A 22,148-nucleotide genomic window follows, 5' to 3' on the forward strand; every position below is an offset into this window, starting at 1 on the left:
AATCCATTATGAATCCAAAATGGCAGTAAACCGTTTTAAAATTCATAAGCAATGTTAGCCTCGTTTATGGAAGGAAAACTATGTTTGATTAATTTGATAGATTTCTTTGGAAATATAATCAAAAAGAGTGATAAAGGGGACCCAGTAGCCGTTGTGTATTTGGATTTACAGAAATTACGCTCTAGGGTGTGAAACAAATGGCTACCACCGGAGATGAGAGTGAACATAGTTGGGGAGGAGAGTGGTTAACTATCAGAAAGAGTGATTGTTGTATTGCTGATCACTGGATTGACACAGAGGTCAGCACCAGGCCCTCTACTGAATGAATTGGATGAAGGGACCAAGTGTACTGGAGCCAAATTCATTGCTGATGCATAACCTAGGTTAATAAATTGTGAAAAGGACACAAGGAGTCTAAAGAGGGAATTAACTATGTTATGTGGATGGGCATGAAGATGGAAAATGGAGTGCAATATGGGAAATAAAAGGTTACTCACTTTGGAAGGAAGTGGGGCACCACGTAAGATTAGCACAGCACTATTATAGCTTGGGGCATTCGGTCTTCAGTGTTCAATTTTAGTGCCACCTGTGAGGAACATGTATGTTTTCATCACAACCGTGTGGGTTTCCTCTACATGCTCTGATGTTCTCCCACAGTGCAAAGGTGTACTGCTAAATAGGCTAACTGCTCATTGTAAATTGTTCTGTAAGTAGGCTAGTATTAAATAGGTGGGATGCTGGGCAGTGCAGCTTGATGGGCTGGTAGAGTCTGCTCCGCACTGTACCTCTAAACAAATAAAAATAAATGACATCGCAAATTAATTTTCAATTGGTGAGCCCTGTAATATGTGGCATTGCAAGAAGTTCATAATGGGTTCCATTTTATGAAACGCAAAGGGTTGATTTCCAGCTACAGAAATTAATTAGGAAGGCTGATGAACTGCTGGGGTTACTGCAAGGAGTATAGAATATAAAAGTGGGGATGTTTTGATGTGAATTTACAGTGGGAATTGGTGAAACCACATAGGTAGTACAGAGTTTGTCTCCAGGCTCAAAGGGCGGGCTGGCCTAGTTTTGCTCCCGTTCCCAATATTCTGTTTTCTCCCTCAGTGCTACCACCACCATCATCTTCATCCTCTCACAGATCTATTTCTCCTGGTACCTCACATCTTTCTTTGAAACTGAAAACTGGTTTAATTACTAATCTTTCCCAGCTCTAATGAAAGGTCCTTTATTGAAATCTTAACTAAATGTACAGATGCTGTTTGAACAGTTAGGATTGTCACCATTTTCTATGTTTTTTTTTTAATTTTATTGACGCAGCTTGGTAAAAAGTACCAGGAAAATCACTGGGGCTAATGGGCAGCATCCTTAGACCCAATGGACTACATCCTTGGGCCTTAAAGGCCCAACGAGCCTGCACTCTCCAGTTGCACCCATGTGACAAAGTAACCAACTGACTAATATAGCTTTGGAATGTAGGAAGAAATCGGAGCACCTGGAGTAGACTCACTTGATCCTGCGAAAAACGTACAAACTCCTTTCAGACAGTGGTGGAACTGAAACCTGGGTTGCTAGCGCTGTAACGGTGTTATGCGAACTGCTCCGCTACCACGTTGCACTTGCTTTATTTCCAGCTTTCATCATCTGCAGTGTTTTATTTCTGCCTTGCTAAACAGTTTCTGGAATGAACTTCATTGGGATGTTTTAAACCAGAAACAATTGCCTTTTTAAAAAAACGCAATTAAAGGCACTAGATATGGTCTTAGGCACTCGCTTAGAATGTTGTGAAAGAAACACAGACTTACGTTTAAGCTTTTTTTTTCACCTTCTGGAAAGCCCACTTGTAACACGGTCAAGCAAAGTGTGTCCACCAATGTATTTAGCTCTGGTGTCCAAAACTGAAATGGATCTTTGTGCTCAGAGTAGTTTAATATTGGCACCCAATACTCTGACTCACTCCTATGGTTGACTCAGAATGACTGCAGACAAGTATCAGGACTGCTAGCTTCTGGTTAATGAGTCGATCTTACAGTATCATCTAGTGCCTCTGAAGCTGTAACTCCAGTCACTAGAATGCAAAGCTTGTTATCATAAGCAATGCTTGAGATGAATAGAGACATTTTAAGGGAAAGTAGATAAGCATGTTTGATTAAAAGGAACAGCTGACAGCATGAAATGTAATAGCATGGGAGACTTGTGTAAAACATTATTATCCATTAGAATCCACCCTCTGTACTGGAAATTCTTTGTCATACTAAGTATAACAGTTAAATAACTGGACTCAAAATTCAGAGACCCAGAGTTCATTTCCTACCATGGCAGCCCTGAAATTTAAATTCAGTTTATAAAATAGCATTTTAAAATAATAATCATATGTAATGAGACCTACAATTAGATTGTTAAAAATAACAACTGGTTCACTACCATACATCATGGTGGAAATCTACCATCTTTGTGTCTATATGATTCTCAGCTCACCAATGTCAGTGGCATTTTAAGTGCCCACTGCAATGGTTAAGCAGTGGATTGACCAAATATGATGGCAGAATTAATGGCAGAATTACCAGTATTAATGGTAATGGCAGTGTGGATGGTCAGAGGGATCTTGAGGTCCGAGTCCATAAGACGCTCAAAGCAGCTGCGCAGGTTGACTCTGTGGTTAAGAAGGCATACGGTATATTGGCCTTCATCAATCGTGGAATTGAATTTAGGAGCCGGGAGGTAATGTTGCAGCTATATAGGACCCTGGTCAGACCCCACTTGGAGTACTGTGCTCAGTTCTGATCACCTCACTACAGGAAGGATGTGGAAGCCATAGAAAGGGTGCAGAGGAGATTTACAAGGATGTTGCCTGGATTGGGGAGCATGCCTTATGAGGATAGTTTGATTGAACTCGGCCTTTTCTCCTTGGAGCAACGGAGGATGAGAGGTGACCTGATTGAGTTGTATAAGATGATGAGAGGCATTGATCATGTGGATAGTCAGAGGCTTTTTCCCAGCGATGAAATGGTTGCCACAGGAGGACACAGGTTTAAGGTGCTGGGGAGTGCATGGAATGGGTTGCCGGCAACGGTGGTGGAGGCAGGTACGATAGGGTCTTTTGAGAGACTTTTGGATAGGTACATGCAGCTTAAAAAATAGAGGGCTATAGGTAAGCCTAGTAATTTCTAAGGTAGGGACATGTTCGGCACAGCTTTGTGGGCTGAAGGGCCTGTATTGTGTTGCAGGTTTTCTATCTTTCTATAAAACATGGGAGCAGAATTAGGCCATCTGGCCCATCAAGTCTGGTCTGCAATTCCATCATGGCTGATGTATTAGCTATCATCAACCCATTCTCCTGCATTCACCCCATAACCTTTGACACTTTTACCAATCAAGAACCTATTAACCTCCACTTTAAATATACCCAATGATTTGGCATCTGTGGCAATGAATTCTACAGATTCACCTCCCTTTGGCTAAATAAATTCCTCCTCATCTTTGTTCTAAAGAGAATTCCCTCTGCTCTGAGGCTGTGCTCACTGGTCCTAGACTCCTTCTCCATAGGAAACATCCTTTCCATATTCACTCCATCTGGGCATTTCAATATTTGTTAGGTTTTAGTGAGATCCACCCTCATTCTAATAAAATCCAGTGATAGCAGGCCCAGAGCTATTAAATGCTGCTCAGACCTTAATCCTTTCATTCCTAGAATTACCCTCGTGAACCTCCTCTGCACACACAATTTCAAGAGCCGTTAGGAATAGGCTGCATTTCCAGTAATGTTCACATCTTGAAAAATGAACAAATTAACTGGGAGGGGTGACCATACCATTGTTGAGGGTTAAATGTCAACAATTTTAGCATTTTGTTTCTAGTTCCCATGAGAGTATGATACTTGGAAATAGAGCCGTCCTGTTTCAATTTATTTAAGGAAAATGTCTTTTCCTCTCACAGCTGTAAAGTTTGGGAGAATGTCAAAGAAGCAGCGTGACAGTTTGTACGCCGAAGTCCAGAAGCACCAACAAAGGCTGCAGGAGCAGCGGCAGCAGCAGAGTGGCGAGGCAGAAGCTCTTGCCCGCGTCTACAGCAACAGCATCAGCAACGGCTTGACAGACCTGAACAACGAGATTGGTGGCACTTACGCAAACGGACATGTAATCGATCTGCCAAAAGTACAGTCCGAGGGAGCTAATGGATATTACAGTGTAGATTCTGCGCAACCATCACCGGATCAGTCTGGAATAGACATGGCTGGAATCAAGCAAATAAAGCAAGAGCCTATTTATGAACTCACACCTGTACCAAACTTGTTTACGTATAGCTCTTTTACAAATGGTCAACTGGCTCCTGGAGTAACAATGACCGAAATAGGTAGGTACAGAAAGGAAAAACATGTGCCTTACTTTGTAAAAAATCCAGATGTTGGCAAAAAATATTAATTTTATTCATGTCTGTTACTGGCAATAACTGTGATACTATAAAAATTGTTGTTACGAAGCTTATTATTGAAATTCCATTAGTCATTGAAAGAGATGGTGACTTGTGTAAGTTACTTTCCCCAGGATGCATGGACACGAAACCTTTGTTTGACAGTCTCAAAGAACAGGTGATAGCAGAGTTTGTTTATGTGTTTATTTTCTTTTTGCATTGTCTGTACCCAAATCTCTTTAAGATGCTGACGAGCACAGCAACTACAGGGTTGATTGACTCCTTTTGGTCATAATTAATTATCTTAGAGGTCATTGCAGAGGAAAACTAAGAAAAGAATATTGCATTCCCGATAATTAAACTCTTAGAGGGGAAAATCAATTGGATAGAAAACCCAGCCCTTTCATTTTGGGTGCAAAATCCTTCTCACCTAAATTTTGTCTTGATGCATCATCTAGGAATTAGTGACATAATATATAATATAAGTAAATCTGCCCCATATTCACATTTGCTTGCATATTTCCATGTATATCACTGAGAGACATTAATTGATAGAATTTTCAATAACTTTCTTTGACAGAGCCAGGCACTCAATCATTGAAAGGCCACATTCTCTTTTGCCTCTTTAGTTGATTTATCCATGATAGCGCACTTGAAATACTGTATTTTAAATATTCTGCTTCTATCTTTCTCAGCTTGTCACTTTTCACTGATTGATGCAAAAGGATTATCAGGGGAGATTTATTAGAAAAACTTGGCAGTCTTCAGACGTCTTTCCGGTCCATCTGCATTCATGTGGAGGGCCCAAATGCATGAATAGCAGATTGAGAACTATGGTAAATCAGATCACTTTGAACAAGAACCAAAGAAATTGACCATTGCTACCAAACCCATTCCTATAATATGCGATTAACTATCTTCATTATCTTCTGAACACAACTATGATGGTAACAAGTATGATTAAAGCCAATGTTCCCAGACCTTGAAAATATATTTTAAATTCATAAGCACAATAAAAAACAATCAAGTAATGTTTGACCACATAAGAGATAATAATTCCAACAATGGTGGACTTTATAATTCCAATTCCCTTGATGGAAAAAATGTTTTCATTTCTGCAGTGTATCAATATTATTATCTATAACTACGATGAGACCAATAGTTACAGCAACTGTTCACACTTCACTGCAGACAAAAATATGCTTTTGTAGCGATGTACTACATACAGAGCTAGAGACGACACGCAGTCGGAAAGTCGTTTCGAGACTAGTTTATTCAAACTTCGCGGCGCTGGCATTTAATCCCTAGCGCCCACCCTCTCTGGGCGGAAATGACATCAGAGGTGCATTACCAAAGTCTCCCCCCACGTGCTGGCTATTTGTGAGCCGGTTTGCCTGCGCAGAAAGTGGGTCGCCACATAACCCCCTCCAGAACCGGCGATACACCCCCCAATGTCCACAGTCTGGATCAGCCTCTACTTGGGAGGACTGCCTCTGCGCCGCGGTGCCTGAACCTCAACCGGCTGCGCCAAGTCCACATGGGCTGGTTTGAGTCGGTCCACCGTGAAAACCTCCTCTCTCCCCCCAATGTCCAGAACGTACGTGGACCCGTTGTTGTTGATCACCTTGAACGGCCCCTGATACGGCCGCTGTAGCAGTGCCCAGTGTCCGCCCCTTCGTACAAACACAAGCTTACAGTTCTGCAGGTCTTTGGGTACATGGGTCGGGGTCCTCCGTGCTGTGAAGTCCGTACGAGGGCTAGGTTGCCGAGCCTTTCGAGTAGTCTGTCCAGGACTGCTGCGGGTTCTTCCTCTTTCCCCCTTGGGGCTGGTATGAACTCCCCAGGGATGACCAGGGGTGCACCGTACACCAACTCGGCCGACGAGGCGTGCAGATCCTCTTTGGGTGCTGTGCAAATTCCAAGCAGGACCCAGGGAAGCTCATCCACCCAGTTAGGTCCTCTCAGGCGGGCCATGAGAGCCGACTTCAAGTGACGGTGGAAGCGTTCCACTAGTCCGTTCGACTGTGGGTGGTAGGCAGTTGTGTGGTGTAGCTGCGTTCCCAACAGGCTGGCCACAGCCGACCACAGGCTGGAGGTGAACTGGGCGCCTCTGTCGGAGGTAATGTGGGCCGGTACCCCGAAGCGTGCTACCCAGGTTGCAATCAGTGCTCAGGTGCAGGAATCGGCAGATGTGTCGGTGAGCGGGACCGCCTCTGGCCACCTCGTGAACCGGTCTACCATAGTTAGGAGGTACCGTGCTCCTCGGGACACTGGTAGGGGACCCACGATATCCACATGAATGTGGTCGAACCTCCGGTGGGTGGGTTCGAACAGCTGCGGCAGGGCTTTAGTGTGCCGCTGCACCTTGGCTGTTTGGCACTGCGCGCACGTTCTGGCCCATTCACTGACCTGCTTGCGAAGTCCATGCCATGCGAACTTGCTGGAGACCAGCCAGATGGTTGTCCTGATAGATGGGTGCACCAGACCGTGTATGGAGTCGAAAACTCACCACCTCCAGGCTGCCGGGACGATGGGGCGAGGTTGGCCGGTAGCCACGTCGCACAGGAGGGTCCTCTCACCTGGGCCTACGAGAAAGTCCTGCAGCTGCAAACCCGAGACTGCGGTCCTGTAGCTGGGCATCTCGTCGTCTGCCTGCTGCGCCTCTGCCAGTGCTGCATAGTCCACCCCCAGGGACAGGGCCTGGACAGCTGGTCTGGAGAGTGCGTCCACCACGACGTTGTCCTTTCCTGAGACATGCTGGATGTCTGTTGTGTACTCGGAGATGTAGGACAGATGTCACTGCTGGTGAGCCGACCAGGGATCGGACACCTTCGTAAACGTGAAGGTCAACGGTTTGTGGTCCGTGAACGCGGTGAACGGCCTGCCTTCTAAGAAGTACCTGAAATGCCGGATTGCCAGATACAGTGTCAACAGCTCCCGGTCGAAATCACTGTACTTGAGTTCAGTTGGTCGTAGGTGCTTGCTGAAGAACGCCAGGGGTTGCCAGCGCCCGTCGATGAGCTGCTCCAGCACCCCACCGACTGCTGTGTCGGATGCGTCCACTGTGAGGGCAGTAGAACATCCATTCTGGGGTGCACCAGCATCACGGCATCTGCCAAGGCTTCCTTGGCTTTAACGAAAGCGGCCACGGCCTCCTCGTCCCAATTAATGTCCTTGCCTTTACCCGACATCAGGGTGTGCAAAGGGTGCATGATACGGGCTGCTGAGGGGAGGAAACTGTGGTAGAAGTTCACCATACCAACGAACTCCTGCAGGCCTTTGACCATGTTGGGCCGGGCAAAGTGGCGGATCGCGACTACCTTGGCGGGCAGAGGTGTTGCCCTGTCTTTGGTAATCCTGTGGCCCAGGAAGTCGATGGTATCGAGACCAAACTGGCATTTGGCCGGATTGATCATGAGGCCAAAATCACTCAGGCGGGAGTAGAGCTGGCGGAGGTGGGGCAGATGCTCCTGGCGACTACCGCTGGCTATAAGGATGTCGTCCAAATAGATGAACGCAAAGTCCAGGTTGTGTCCCACCGCATCCATTAGCCGCTGGAACGTCTGCGGCATTCTTCAGGCCGAATGGCATTCGGAGGAACTCGAACAAGCCGTACGGGGTGATGAGTGCCATTTTGGGGACGTCTTCAGGGTGCACCGGGATTTGATGGTATCCCCTGACGAGGTCTACTTTGGAAAAGATTCTTGCCCTATTCAGGTTTGCTGCAAAGTCCTGTACATGCTGCACAGGGTAGCAGTCTGGAGTTGTAGCCTCGTTCAGTCTGCGGTAGTCGCCACATGGTCTCCAACCCCCGGCTGCTTTGGGCACCATGTGCAGCGGGGAGGCCCATGGGCTGTCGGACCTCCGTACGATCCCCAATTCCTCCATCCTCTTGAACTCTTCCTTCGCCAGGCGGAGCTTTTCCGGGGGGAGCCTTCGTGCGCGGGCGTGGAGGGGTGGCCCCTGGGTCGGGATGTGGTGCTGTACCCCGTGTCTGGGCATGGCTGCCGTGAACTGCGGTGCCAGAATCGATGGAAAGTCCGCCAGGACTCTGGTGAATTCGTTGTCCGACAGCGTGATGGAGTCCAGGTGTGGGGCCGGTAACTTGGCTTCACCCAGGGAGAACGTCTGGAAAGTCTCGGCATGTATCAGTCTTTTCCCTTGCAAGTCGACCAGCAGGCTGTGAGCTCACAAGAAGTCCGCCCCCAGGAGTGGTTGGGCCACCGCGGCCAGTGTGAAGTCCCACGTGAACCGGCTGGCGCCGAACTGCAGCTGCACTGTGTGGGTGCTGTAGGTCCGTATCGTGCTGCCATTTGTAGCCCTCAGGGTGGGTCCTGGCTTCCTGTTGCGGGTGTCGTACCCCGTCGGGGGCAAGACGCTGATTTCCGCTCCGGTGTCGACCAAGAAGCGGCGTCCCGACTGTTTGTCCCAGACATACAAGAGGCTGTCCTGGCGGCCAGCCGCCATAGTCATTAGCGGCAGCTGGCCCTTGCAGGGCGGGCAACAACGGCGGGCTTCTGTGCCCCACCGCTGGTGGTAGAAACACCACTGTTCACTGGCCTCCTTACTCCTGCCTTTGTGTTGTGTGCGCCCCCCTGCCGGGCCTGGTCTGGTCTGCTGTTGGGCGCGTGGCCTGGTAATCTGACCGACGGACGCCACGCTCTCCCTCTTGGCTTTCCACAGCACGTCTGCCCGGGACGCCACCTTCCAGGGGTCGCTGAAATCTGCATCGGCCAGCAGCAGATGTATGTCCTCGGGCAGTTGCTCTAGGAACGCTTGCTCGAACATGAGGCAGGGCTTGTATCCGTCAGCCAGGGCCAGCATCTCGTTCAGCAATGCTGACGGCAGTCTGCCTCCCAAACCGTCCAGGTGAAGCAGGCGGGCACCCCGCTCACGCCATGAGAGGTCAAAGGTCCCAATGAGCAGCACTTTGAATGCTTCATATTTGCCTTCTTCCGGGGGTGACTGTATGAAATCCGCAACCTGGGCGGCCGTCTCCTGGTCAAGGGCGCTCACCGCGTGGTAGTAACACGTGGAATCAGAGGATATCTGCCGAATCTGGAACTGGGCTTCTGCTTGGCTAAACCACACGCTTGGTCGCAGCGTCCAGAAAGTCGGCAGTTTTAGCGAAACTGCATGAACAGATGAAGAGTCGGTCATCTTTGGTCCAAATCCCGTTTGGACCGTCAAGGTCACCAATGTAGCGATGTACTACATACAGAGCTAGAGACGACACGCAGTCGGTAAGTCGTTTTGAGACTAGTTTATTCAAACTTCGCGGCGCTGGCATTTAATCCCTAGCGCCCGCCCCCTCCGGGCGGAAATGACGTCAGAGGTGCATTACCAAAGTCTCCCCCCTCCCCCCCCCCCGCACGCTGGCTATTTGTGAGCCGGTTCGCCTGCGCAGAAAGTGGGTCTCCACACTTTCATATTTATGACATCATTGCAGTGCATGCATGTAACATATGAAATACAGTATTTGCATACAAATATATCCCATTTCTTTCCCTACATGACAATCACTGTTTCTGTCTATTAACTGGCTCTCTCAAACGAGAGAAAATATGCAGATGCTGGAAATCCGAGCAACACATACAAAATGCTGGAGGAACTCAGAAGGCCAGGCAGCATCTGTGGAAAAAAGTACAGTTGATGTTTTGGGCCGAAACCCTTTGGCAGGATTGGCTCTCTCAAACGTGTTTGAGTCTCTTGCAATGCATTTACTTCTTGATCTGACAAATTTATGGCATTCAGCCTTTGTTGCTGGTGACACTTCAGTGGCTGATTCTATAAACCTTTCTAGATTGTATATGTCATCACATATTTATCCAGTGTGTTCTGATACATCTCTCACTGCAACCATTGTGGACCCTCCTGACTTTGATTCCATTGAATAAAATTGTCTCTGGTGCTACAAGTTTACTAACGCAAACTTAAAATATCTAACCTCTGTGTGATAAAAACAAGAAAGTCTGCAAATGCCTGAAATCCTAAGCAAAACACACAAAATGCTGGACGAACTTGGCAGGACAGGCAGCATCTGTGGAAATGAATAAATAGTTGACGTTTCTGGCCGAGACCCTTCTTCAGGACTGAGAAGGAAGGGGGAAGATGCCAGAATAAAAAGGTGGTGGGGAGGGGAAGGCTAGCTAAAAGGTCAAGCCAGGTAGGTGGGAAAGGTCAAGGGCAACAGAAGAAGGAATCTGCATGATGTTCCTTGTTCTTCTCAGTCCCAGCTTCTCATGGTATCTGAACTGTATCAATTTGTCTCTTCTCAATCTTTCGTGAGGATGGCTTGCTTTCGTTTCAGCAGCTCTCTCTCCATCTTCTTCTCCAAGTTAAGCTGCAATAAATTCAAGTACATCTGAAGTTTGTGATGCATCAATAGCTATGTTAAGGCACATCCTTTGGTAGAATCTGATGTCGTACAAAAATGTAGTAACAGTTTAACAGAATGATGATTCTTGGCTAAACTTAAGCAATCTTGGAAAGTTGCTCTCTCTGAAGCTTGCTTAAAATATACATGTTCTTTGGCTCCATCTTTAGAAGCCAAGCAGAATGGGAGAATTAATGGAAACCTAAAGGCATTGAATGTTTTGAAGGGTTCAGAAGTTTCTCTTGAAATGAAGCATATTATTTAACACAAACTTTTCCAGGACTCCATCTCAGATTCATTTTGTCGCTGTTCATGATACCACGGACCAATAATGTCATGGTATTAACACAGCATAGAAATAAGCTCTATAGCCCACAACGTCTGGGCCACACTTGCATCTCTCTACGCTAACACCATCTACCTGCATCAATTTATGCATCACCCTGTTGTACCAGGACCATTTTCACTATGCTCAATCCCCTTCCACCCATCCTGCTCTACCTGCTGGTTACTATTGGACACTCCTCGCTATATTGCCCCTTTGCGCTGTTTATGTCTGCTTCTGAATGTCCTACATAGTCCACTTGGCACCTATCCTTTCAGGCCTGTGTGCACCACACCCTGGCTTCTCCCTTCCAGGTCCACCCCTAGCTTCCACAACAGATCGTCCTGCTGCTTCTGCACTTTCCTCTGCTGCCCACTACCTCTGGGCCTTCAAAGTTCGCTTTCGCTTTCCTCAGAATATTTATGTTTCACTGTACCTAGTGTGCTGACTCAACAGCCAGCACTTCTTTGTTTGGGTGGAATGGCTCAAAGGGCCGCAAAGGCAGATACCACGCTGTATCTCAGCTCCAGTCGCACTGCTTTCTCCATTTCACTCAGTGGCTAATTCCTTGCTTAGTTTCCCCTTTGCTTTGCCCATCCCTATTCCCAGTTTATTCTACTCGGTTGCCTCAACCAACACACCTTCAGTTTGCTCATAGAATGAGCAATTGAAAGATTAGCTTTATTGTCACATGTACATTGAAACATGGAGTGAAATGTATCATTTTCATCAAATCAAATAAGCGATGATTGTACTGGGCAGCCCTCAAGAGTCCCCATGCTTTTGGTGCCAGCACACCCGCAACTCGTTGACCCTAATCTCCATGTCTTTGGAAGGTGGGAGGAAACCGAAGCACCCGGAGGAATCGCACGCAGTCACGGGGAGAAGGTGCAAACTCCTTACAGGCAGTGACAGGAAAAGACCCCGATCCATGATCACTTTAAAGTGATCTGCTAACCTTCACACCGCTGTGCTGATAAGAACTAGAAAAGCTCACAGATTTGCACAGCACAAAAAGGACGGTGCCCACGCTGAGTAGCTGACAGTCATTTCCACACTTTGTATTTTCCACCATTTCCATCCCATTGTATCCTGCCCCACTGGGCCTCCCACCAATACCCACACGCCCTCCCCGCTGCAACCCTTATCATACTGTCACCCGCTTATAAACTAAAGGTACTTTTTACTGGCCAATTAACTTGCTAACCCAAATGTCTATGAAATGGAAGAGGAAGCCAGTGCAACTTGGAGGAGCTCCATGCATCAGATGGAGAATGTGAAATCCCCACACAGACAGCACTGTAGGTCAGAATTAAACTTGGGTCACTGGGTCTGTGAGATAACGGCTCTAAGCCACCATCCTGCCCACTAATTGCTGTTTCTGACAAAAAATCAACATAGGCACTCTGAGATGGTTTTGTTGTTCAGCTTCATGTCTGTAGATTATCTCTGGTGGTTTTGTTCTGCACTCCCGACAGTTTGTATATCTTGGTACCAAATCTTCAAGGTCTTTGTCAATGAACGGCCATGCTTCTGGCAATTGGTTTCATGCTTGCATCCTTGTCGTGCTCTGATTATAATTTGTTTCGGATTTGTTTCTTGGAACATCAGGGAGAATACTCAGTGTCTCCACTTCATATAACCTTAACCAGTTGACAGTTCAAATTCCCTATTGTAAATTAATTTTATATCCACATGAATAATTTATTTGAGCCGGTCCAACCTCTGAGTGAATAATCACCGACTTGCTTTAGAAGCGTGTGTTTCCACACTGGCTGATTAATTTTTGCAGTTATGACCAGAAAAATCATCATCCAATAATTAAAGTCATAGGCATTCAGTCCAGACACAACCCCTTCTGCTCAGCATGTCCATACTAATCTGTGTTTGTCCATCTGCACTAATCCCATATGCCTGCATGAGATCCATGTTCCTCCATGCCTTGCCTGTTCAAGTGTCTATCTAAAAACACTGCAATATAAAACCACATTCTCACTGCCTACATCACAACATGTGTGCATTATTCTGGAAGAACCATCTTGTTAAGCAGTAGATGTAACTGTCCAGTTGATCTTTGGTCTGCTTCCCTCATTCTTTCTTAGTAATTTTAGTTATTCTTTATCATTGCTTGCATTACTAACCATCAGCAACTATAACATACAGTGCACTATATTTGTATGATTACCTTTGGTATTTAAGAATAACTACTTTCTGCCAACGAGATGACTGAATTACCGCTATAGGTACAGTGCCTTGAAAAAGTCTTCAGCCACTAGTTCTTTGCTCACATAAATGTGAACTACAACCAGAGATATTTCATCAATTTAAAAGGATCAGCTTCCTGTTAAAGGTATACTCTATGTAGACTGAAAGATCTGGAGGCACCATTTGATGTGCAGTAGCCAGGTCTCCACTGTGTGATGGTCTGCTGCACTCTGCATAGCTTTGCACAGTGCCAGGGTCTGGAGTAAAATGACAAAGTCATTTAGCCTAGGGCGATGAAGAGCAGAAGGAAGAAAATAAGGAAGATCGGGGCTGCATAAGACAACTGATACAAATTGCTGATCAAAATCATTCACACTATTCCTGCAACTAACCATTCATATCTTGCCACTTGTTGCCATTGCTCAGCATCTTCAGATGTCTCACCATTCCATACAAGTTGAAAGCTACCTGTGGGTAACTAACCAAAACTGACCCAGAATGGAAATCACAAAATAATTATTATGTGAGTTTCTAGAAATGGAACTCAAAACTCTTAAAATTTTGTGAAGCTCCCACATGCATCAATTAAGCCTTGACTCTTCCTCTTCCTCTAGCTGTATTTTACATCCTCTGTGGATGTAGGGGCAGGTTGTTCACATCCCTGTGCTGACTGTTGACATGCCTATTCACTGGGTTTTGGAGCCTGTGAGTGAGTTGGCTCTGGAACACCAGAATGATGCAAGGTTGGTGTGTTGTGTATCTCCTTCAAGCCAACACTCCCTGTGAACACAACCTCAATGAGTGGCACATCTGATGGTCTTTTCATGTGGCCAGTCTTCCTGTGGATGGGATACCTTCCTATGCTCTAAATATATCTTGGTCATTAACAGCCTGTGAAAATAGCATTGGTATCCAGCTTGGCAAAACAAACACAGCCTGAGTCCTCCAATGAGGAGTCTAAACTACTTCTTTGCTTCTTAATTTCCGCTTATCCATTGATATATACGAGTCACCAAATGAAAGCTTAACCCCATTATGACTACAGCCAGCAGAGGGTAAATTTCTGATCTAGTGCATGACTGGTGTGAGTCTTATAAGAGTGCACACTTGGACTGAATGATTTCCTCCTCTGAGGTGACATCATCATTGTCTGTAGGACTGTTAAAGTTGGAGAGGAGAAATACAGGAACTATAACTGTCAAGTTAGATTTAAGATTAAATTATTTTGTTTATTCTTTGCTGATTTCATTGAGTATTCTGTGCAAACTGGCTAAAAGAAGTAGGATTCTGGCATCAACTAGCCGTGGAGCCTTCATTTCATCATCTCCATTGATTATGCATCCTCTCACGGCAGCTATGTCCAGAATCACTTCTGATTTGCAAGGTGACTGGAACTTATGTCTGGAGCTCTGTCTTTTCTTTGTGCTGATTTAGACTTTCTTATGAAATGAGAGAAGGAACTCGCCAACACTTTAGAGTAATAGCTTGTGTTGAATATATAAAGACAGAATATTCATTAATAGTGACTCTGAGGAGAGTTGCGATCTCGCCGAAAGAAGAGATTGAGTGTCGGCCATGTTTGGACAGGTGGGGACTTAGAAAGATGGGCATAAATACGTCAGAAGTAATTCGTGACAGGAAAGAGATGAAAGCCAGATGGAAGAGGCTGAAGTAATATACTGTCCAAGAATGATGCCTACTTTCTATTCTAATGAGGTCATCCAACTGCTAGCAGTGCTGGATCCAGGAGACATTAACAATTTTACTGGACACCTCCAGGTATGTTGTCTTTGACATCAGCAGGCGTCTTTCTGCCAACACCAGGAAATACAATCTATTAATGTATTCCCAGCATGGAAAAGTATCTTGGAGTAGCGTTAGCATATCAGCCTCTTCTGCCTTCCCTGTGGTGTGTAGCCAACAGTATACTATTTCAACTGTTATGCTTGAAGCTTGCCTTTAAATAGCGGAGCTGAAACTGAGTAATGCTACGAGTACACTACTTGGCCAAATATCTGAAAATGTTGCGTGAATGCATGCCTCTGATAAAGTACCGCAGGAAATTTTAGGCCTGTCAGCTGCCGGTGGGGCCTTCTACCTCAGCTTCCATCCCTGTTCCCAGTGTACCCAGAAGATAAATGTTCCGTTCAGTGTGTAGAAGAATTTTTAATAATTAATAATTGGGAGAAAGAGAACGAGCGGCTGCTTCTTTCTTCTTATGCTGTTACAATATTTTAAGCTTTGTCTCAGCCCTTCCTAATAACAAAGCAATGAAGTTTTACAGAAAAATAGTGGAATCAAATGCTTGATCTACTGTAGGGAGATCAATATTCAGGAATGTCTTCCTTTTCTCCAAAAAATTTAACTTTCTATTGAATATCAGAAAAAGACATTATTTTTCATTCTTAGATATTCCACATTAAAGAAAGTGAAAATGGGGTTTACAGTGATCCAGGAAATTGTTGTCAACTCAAAACATTAACTCACATGAAAATTGTGCCATAGGGTTAGTAATCTTCTTGGTTCTGAGTTTCACTTGCTTTTGGCTTCCTCCTTGCCTGGTGTATATTCAGTGGTCACTTTATTAGGTATACCTGTATACCTGCTCATTAATACAAACATCTAATCAGCCAATCATGAAGCAGCAGTTCAATATATAAAAGCATGCAGACAGAGACAAGAGGTTCAGTTGTTGTTCAGAACAAACATCAGAATGGGGAAGAAATGTGATCTAAGTGACTTTGACCATGGAATGATTGTTGCTGCCAGATGGGATGGTTTGAGTATCTCAGAAACTGCTAACCTTCTGGATTTTCACACACAACAGTCTCTAGAATTTACAGAGAATGGTGTGAAAAACAAAAATAAAACATCCAGTGATTAACAGTTCTGTGGGCAAAAATACTCTGTTAATGAGAGAAGTCAGAGGATAATGGCCAGACTGGTTCAAGCTGACAGGAAGGTGACAGTAACTCCAATAACCATGCATTACTAGAGTGATGCACAGAAAGGCAGCTCTGAACATACAACATGATGACCCCTGCAGTGGATGGGCTACAAACAGAAGATCACAAACATACATAGAGTGGTCACTTCATTAGGTACATGGTGTACCTAATAAAGAGGCCACTGAGTGTATATTGGTGGGGTTGTTTGACATCCAAACCCAGTCATTGCTGCTGCTTAAGAAGGAAAGAGTATTCATCTTCTTAAACAGCGCATGTGTTAGATTCACTTCCAAGGGGCTGACTTAAGGACCATCATTAAGGATACCCATCAGACAGGACATACCCTCTCCTCATTGCAACCATCAGGGAGGAGGTACAGGAGCCTGCAGGCACACACGCAATGATATTCAACTGTGTGTGTGTGTGTGTGTGTGTGTGTGTGTGTGTGTGTGTGTGTGTGTGTGTGTGTGTGTGTGTGTGTGTGTGTGTGTGTGTGTGTGTGTGTGTGTGTGTGTGTGTGTGTGTGTGTGTGTGTGTATTTACTGTAATTCACAGTTTTTAATTATTAAGTATTGCAAAATACTGCTGCCATACAACCACAAATTTCATGCCACATGCCAGTGATATTAAACCTGATTCTGATTCTGACTTTAGAAGCAGACCTTTGTGTTTAGAACCAGCAAACTTGATGAGAATGGATTTGAGCTCTTCCCATGCAGGAGTTCAAGCAGAAACAAGAGGACATTCTCAATGCTTCCCAGTGACTTGAGATTGTTTAATCAATATGCTAGTCACCTGCAGGCTCACTCACACTACCTGGCAATGACTGACGCTCATTGCCTGCAGAGTTTCAAGCTTACGAGGATTGTAACTTACTGAACTACATTATATCATTTTCTTCAGAGAAACCTAGAACAAATTGCATGTACAGTTGTGGTATTGGTAATGTCAGCCATGTTAAATACTCTTCCATGCCTTCCAGCTCAACAATGTCCAACAGTCTCTGCCACAAGTATTAACCGAATGACTGTCTTTGATGTATTCTTCATCACTGAATAGCAGTAATCAGCTTTGCTTCTTTCACAATGGCCTGGAACTTGTTTGGGTGTGGGAAAAGGTGCATTAATCCATTAACAAACTGTGTGTCAATATGAAACAAGTTGCTAAATTATTGTTATGCACAATGGCCAATGTGCTGTGTGTGATGGAACAGGCTTTGTGTACTTCCAACGCCTTTTTCTTCTGTTACTGAAAAGTGAAGAAGAAAGTGAAGGTATAATTGTTGCTTGCAGGTTGCAGCAAAGAGAGGTCTGTGAAGAGGATGGTTCAGATAACCAGTTGGGATGAAAATCCCTACATCAAAGTCTAGTTTAGTGCTTCAGAAATGGTGGCTAGTATCAAATGTTGGGAATGGCAGTTAAATTTGCACCTGGATGGAAAGGGGATGAAGACCAAGGAAAGGTGATGCACAGATCTGAAAATAGCTCCAGAGAACCCAGCTGATCACCAATTCCTTGACCTCAGATTTGGTCAGGGACGTTCACTTTTAGTCCCATAGTACCAAGCTTTGCATACATTGTGCAGGGCTACTGCACGAGTGATCTCATAAATCTAACTGCATCATGTGGACATGACATCCAAACATTTGTTGGGCACTCGTGCATGTCCAGGTACTCTGAGGAAGCATGAGGGTCCCTAAAGCAATTTGATATCACTTCTAAAAAGCAATACTATGTTTCCTGCCGAGATTTTATGACGTAGTCTGCATGAACTTAGTCACAGAAGAATTACCAGTCTAATAAATTCTGTCTAATTTTTTGCAGGCACATGGGTTAGTTTGCATTGGCATTATTGCCAGCAAAGCTATAACAGGCTGAAAGGCTGGTTTCTGTGCTGCACCATCCTGTGTTATGTGCTGAGACAGCAAATAGCATTTGAAGATATATCTGTGACGTCGATGCCTGACAGTGCAGCCCTGCTTGCCTCCCAAGCCTTGCATCTATAGACCATAAGACCATAAGATATAGGAGCAGAATTATGCCATTCAGCCCATCAGGTTTCCTCCACCATTCAATCATGACTGAGTTATCTCCTCCTCATCTCCACCTCCTGCCTTCTCCACGCATCCTTTGACATCCTGACAAATCAGAAGCCTATCAGCAGGCTGTTATCATCACGAGCAGGTGCTTGCTTGACTGAGGCTGCACAGGTAGCTGGGTGAGTGTTAGAGAGGGAAAGGAAAGCGAGAGAAAGCCAATGTAGAGTACTCCTGTAGCTATTGCCCTCAATAATAACCTTACTGCTTTGGATACCATTGGCAGGATGACCAATAAGCGGCAATGACTGGGTCTCTGGTACTAAGTCTGACTCTGTGACTCAGAAAGGGAGGGGTTAGAAGAGGAGTGCAGAAATGACAGCGGGTTCCATAGTTAGAGGAGCAGACAAGAGATTCTGTGAACGTGAAACAGACACTTGGTTGATATATTGCTTCCCAGGTGCCAGGGTCAGATCGGCTCCACAGCAATCTAAAGGGGAAGAGTGAAGTTGTGATATATGTTGGTACCAATGATGTATATAGGAAAAGCGAGGAGATCCTAAAGAGATAATCTAGGGAGTGAGGTAGAAAGCTGAAAAGCAGGACATCCAGGGTCTGGATTGTTGCATTGCCGCACACCAGTGAGGGTGAGAATCGGACAATGCACACTTTCATATCTCTGGGTCATTGGAATCCATTCTGGGGAAGGTATGACCTACACAAAAAGGATGGGATATTGAACCCAAGGGGGACCAATATCCTTGCGGGAAGGTTTGCTAGAGCTGTTGGGGAAGGTTTGGTGGGGGGGGGGTGTTGGGAACCAGAGTGATAGGGCAGAGGGTGGGGCACAAGTAAGTGCAGTGTGCAGCGAGACTGGGAGGATGGACAAGCAGATGACAGGGCAAAACTGCAGTCAGTGGAATGAGCTGAAGTGTAACATGGGGATAAAATCAAAAAGGCTGCTGAATAGAGGACTAAGGTGTTGTCTTTGAATGCACACACTATACGCAATACGTATGATGATCTTGTAGTGCAGTTAGAGATTGGCAGGTATGGCATCTTGAACATCAGTGAGTCGTGGCTGAAAGAAGATCATAGTTGGGAGCTTAACATCTGAAGATGCACATTGTATTAAAAAGGACAGGCAGATGGGAAGAGCAGGTGGGGTGGCTCTGTTGTTACAATTTGGAATTGGGTATGGTGTGATGAACCAGATTAGGTTAGGAAGCTTTAGGTAAAAGGGACTCTTAAGTGATCATAATATGAAAGAATTCTCCCTGCTGTTTGAGAAGGAGAAGCTAAAGTCAGATGTATCGGTATTACAGTGGAGTAAAGGGAATTACAAGAGCGTGAAAGAGGAAATGACTGTATGATGACAAAACAGTTGGAGTTTCTGGGGGTCAATTCAGAAGGATTCTAAAGGGAGGATGAGGCAACTGTGGCTGACAAGGGAAGTCAAATACAGCATAAAAAGAAAAGAGAGAGAATATAATATAGCAAAAATTAGTGGGGAGTTGGTGGACTGGGAAGCTTTTAAAAACCAACAGAAGGCAACTAAAAACCCCATAAGGAGGGAAAAGATGAAATATGAAGGTAAGCTAGCTAAGATTGAAAAGAGGATACCAAAAGATTTTTTTAGGTATATAAAGGATAAAAGAGAGTTGAGAGTTAATATTGGGCCACCGGAAAATGATGCTGGAGAGGTAGCTATGGGGGATCAAAAAATGGTGGACAAAATTAAGAAGTATCTTGCATCAGTCTTCACTGTGGAAGATACTAGTAGCATGCAAGAATTTCAAAGAGAGTCAGGGGACAGAAATGATTGTAGTTGCTATTACTAAGCAGAAGGTGCTTCGGAAGGTGAAAGATATGAAGGTACAGTAGATAAGTCACCTGGACCCAGTGGACTATACTCCGGGGTTTTGAAGAAAGTGGCTAAAGAAATTCCTCCTCATCTCTGTTTTAAATGGATGTCCTTTTACTCCAAATCTGTGCTGTCTGGTCCTAGATTCCCCCCACCATTGGAAACATGCTGTCCACATCACTTTATCTGGACTGTCTCCAGTGCCAGCATATCCTTTCTAAGATAGGGGCCCAAAACTGCTCACAATACTTCAAGTACAATGACAGATTTGACCACATGGAAGAGCAGAAATCTGAACACTGGGCCAGGGCAAGATAGCCAAAAATTGATCTTACTACACAGATACCGGCACTGTCAGCACCAAAGACGCACTTAAAATCTGTTCATAAAGAATATTTCCCTGGTGATAATAAACAACATTCATTGCTTATTATTTTCTGTGGTGGTCCTAAATTCCAAGGATTGATGTTGGGACCTTTTCATTGTTTGACTGGATGGGCTGAATGGCCTAACCCTGCTCCTGTGTCTTATCGTCTTAGAAATGACTGATGAAAATGCAGATGGTCTGATTAATAAGTTTGCCGTTGACACAAAAATTGGTGGCATCAGGGATAGCTAAAAGGGGATACAGGGGAACAGAGATCAGCTGAAAAGTTAGGTGAAGTGGTGGCAGATGGAATTTAATCCAGAAAAATGTGAGTTCTGGCAGGCACAAACAGATGGGGAGGGATATTAGGTGTGTTGCTATACAGAGAAATCTTGGTTGCAAATTCATTGCTCTCTGAAAATGGCAACACAGGTGCAAAGGATTGTGAAGAAGACATTTGGCATACTTGCTTTCATAGATCAAGGCTTTGAGTATAAGCTCAGAACGTCATATTACAGCTGTATAGCAACTGTTGGTTAGACCACACTCAGGATATTGTGTATAGTTCTAGTTGCCATACCACAAGAAGGCTGGGTGTGTTCTCAGTGGAACACAGGAGCTGAGGGTGACCTTTACTTATTGAGAGACACACACGGTAATAGGCCCTTCCAACCGAACGAGCCCACACTGTCTATTTATACCCCCAATGACCAATTTAACCTTCTTCAATTCACCCATATTACCTGTAAGAAATTACTTAACTAATTGTAAATTCCTCAATACTTTTAAGATCTTTTTTTATCAAAATTTGGGGCTAGATCTTTCTTCTTAAGTGTAAGAAACTGCTTAACTTATTGTGAATTCCTCAATACTTTTCAGATCTTAGTTATCAAAATTTGGGGCTAGATCTTTCTTCTTAACTGTAAGAAACTGCTTAACTTATTGTGAATTCCTCAATACTGTTTCAGAGCTTTGCTATCAAAATTTGGGGCTAGATCTTTCTTCTAGGTATTCTTCTATTATGCAGAATGGTTGGTAAAATAATAATCATTATCAGCAATTGAGGCAATGGAATAAATGAGGGTGAACAAAGGGAGAAAGCCGGCAAAATATTTGCCTGCTCTGGACTTCCAGTTTCTAGGTGACAATAACTATCTCTCTCTATCTTACACGTGATGAACAAAAGACGCAGAAAAGAGGACATAGCCTTTGAAAACAAGGAATCTTCAACATGCAGGAAATGCTCAGTCTGTGGCTTTGATGCCAGATGTCAGTCCACATTTTCTTACATTTAAACTTGTGGTTTCCCCTTGATGGGAAGAAAGGGTAAGTGCTGGAGCATGAGCAAGCCAGGCATCATCCTTCTGTATAGATTAATTGAGGTGGCCTTAGCAATGCTCCCTGCCTCATTGTGTTTTCCTTACGATAGATATCAAGTTGGAGAAGCTGTTAGAATATCTGTACTTGCCACTAAACACAGTACTAGATTTCTAATACCAATTTTTCAGAGCCTAATTGAACTGGTGACTGACCTCTACCTTGCTGAGACCAGGTGGCTACTCTCAGACACCTCCTCGTTCTTAACCCTTGAAAAGGACCCCACTCAGGAGCATCA

At 44.8% G+C, this 22,148-nt stretch overlaps 1 protein-coding gene across 2 annotated transcripts in view; it reads left to right on the forward strand.

Annotated features, from left to right (window-relative positions):
- Positions 1–22,148, forward strand: part of rorb (RAR-related orphan receptor B) — a 204,387-nt gene that overhangs the window by 119,655 nt on the left and 62,584 nt on the right. For both annotated transcript variants that reach the window (XM_073069918.1, XM_073069912.1), the window contains exon 4: positions 3,940–4,356. In XM_073069918.1, the coding sequence (XP_072926019.1) occupies positions 3,940–4,356 (417 nt within the window). The remainder of the gene's footprint in view (positions 1–3,939; positions 4,357–22,148) is intronic.

This window comes from Hemitrygon akajei, chromosome 2 (genome assembly GCF_048418815.1).
Source record: "Hemitrygon akajei chromosome 2, sHemAka1.3, whole genome shotgun sequence".
Taxonomy (NCBI): domain Eukaryota; kingdom Metazoa; phylum Chordata; class Chondrichthyes; order Myliobatiformes; family Dasyatidae; genus Hemitrygon; species Hemitrygon akajei.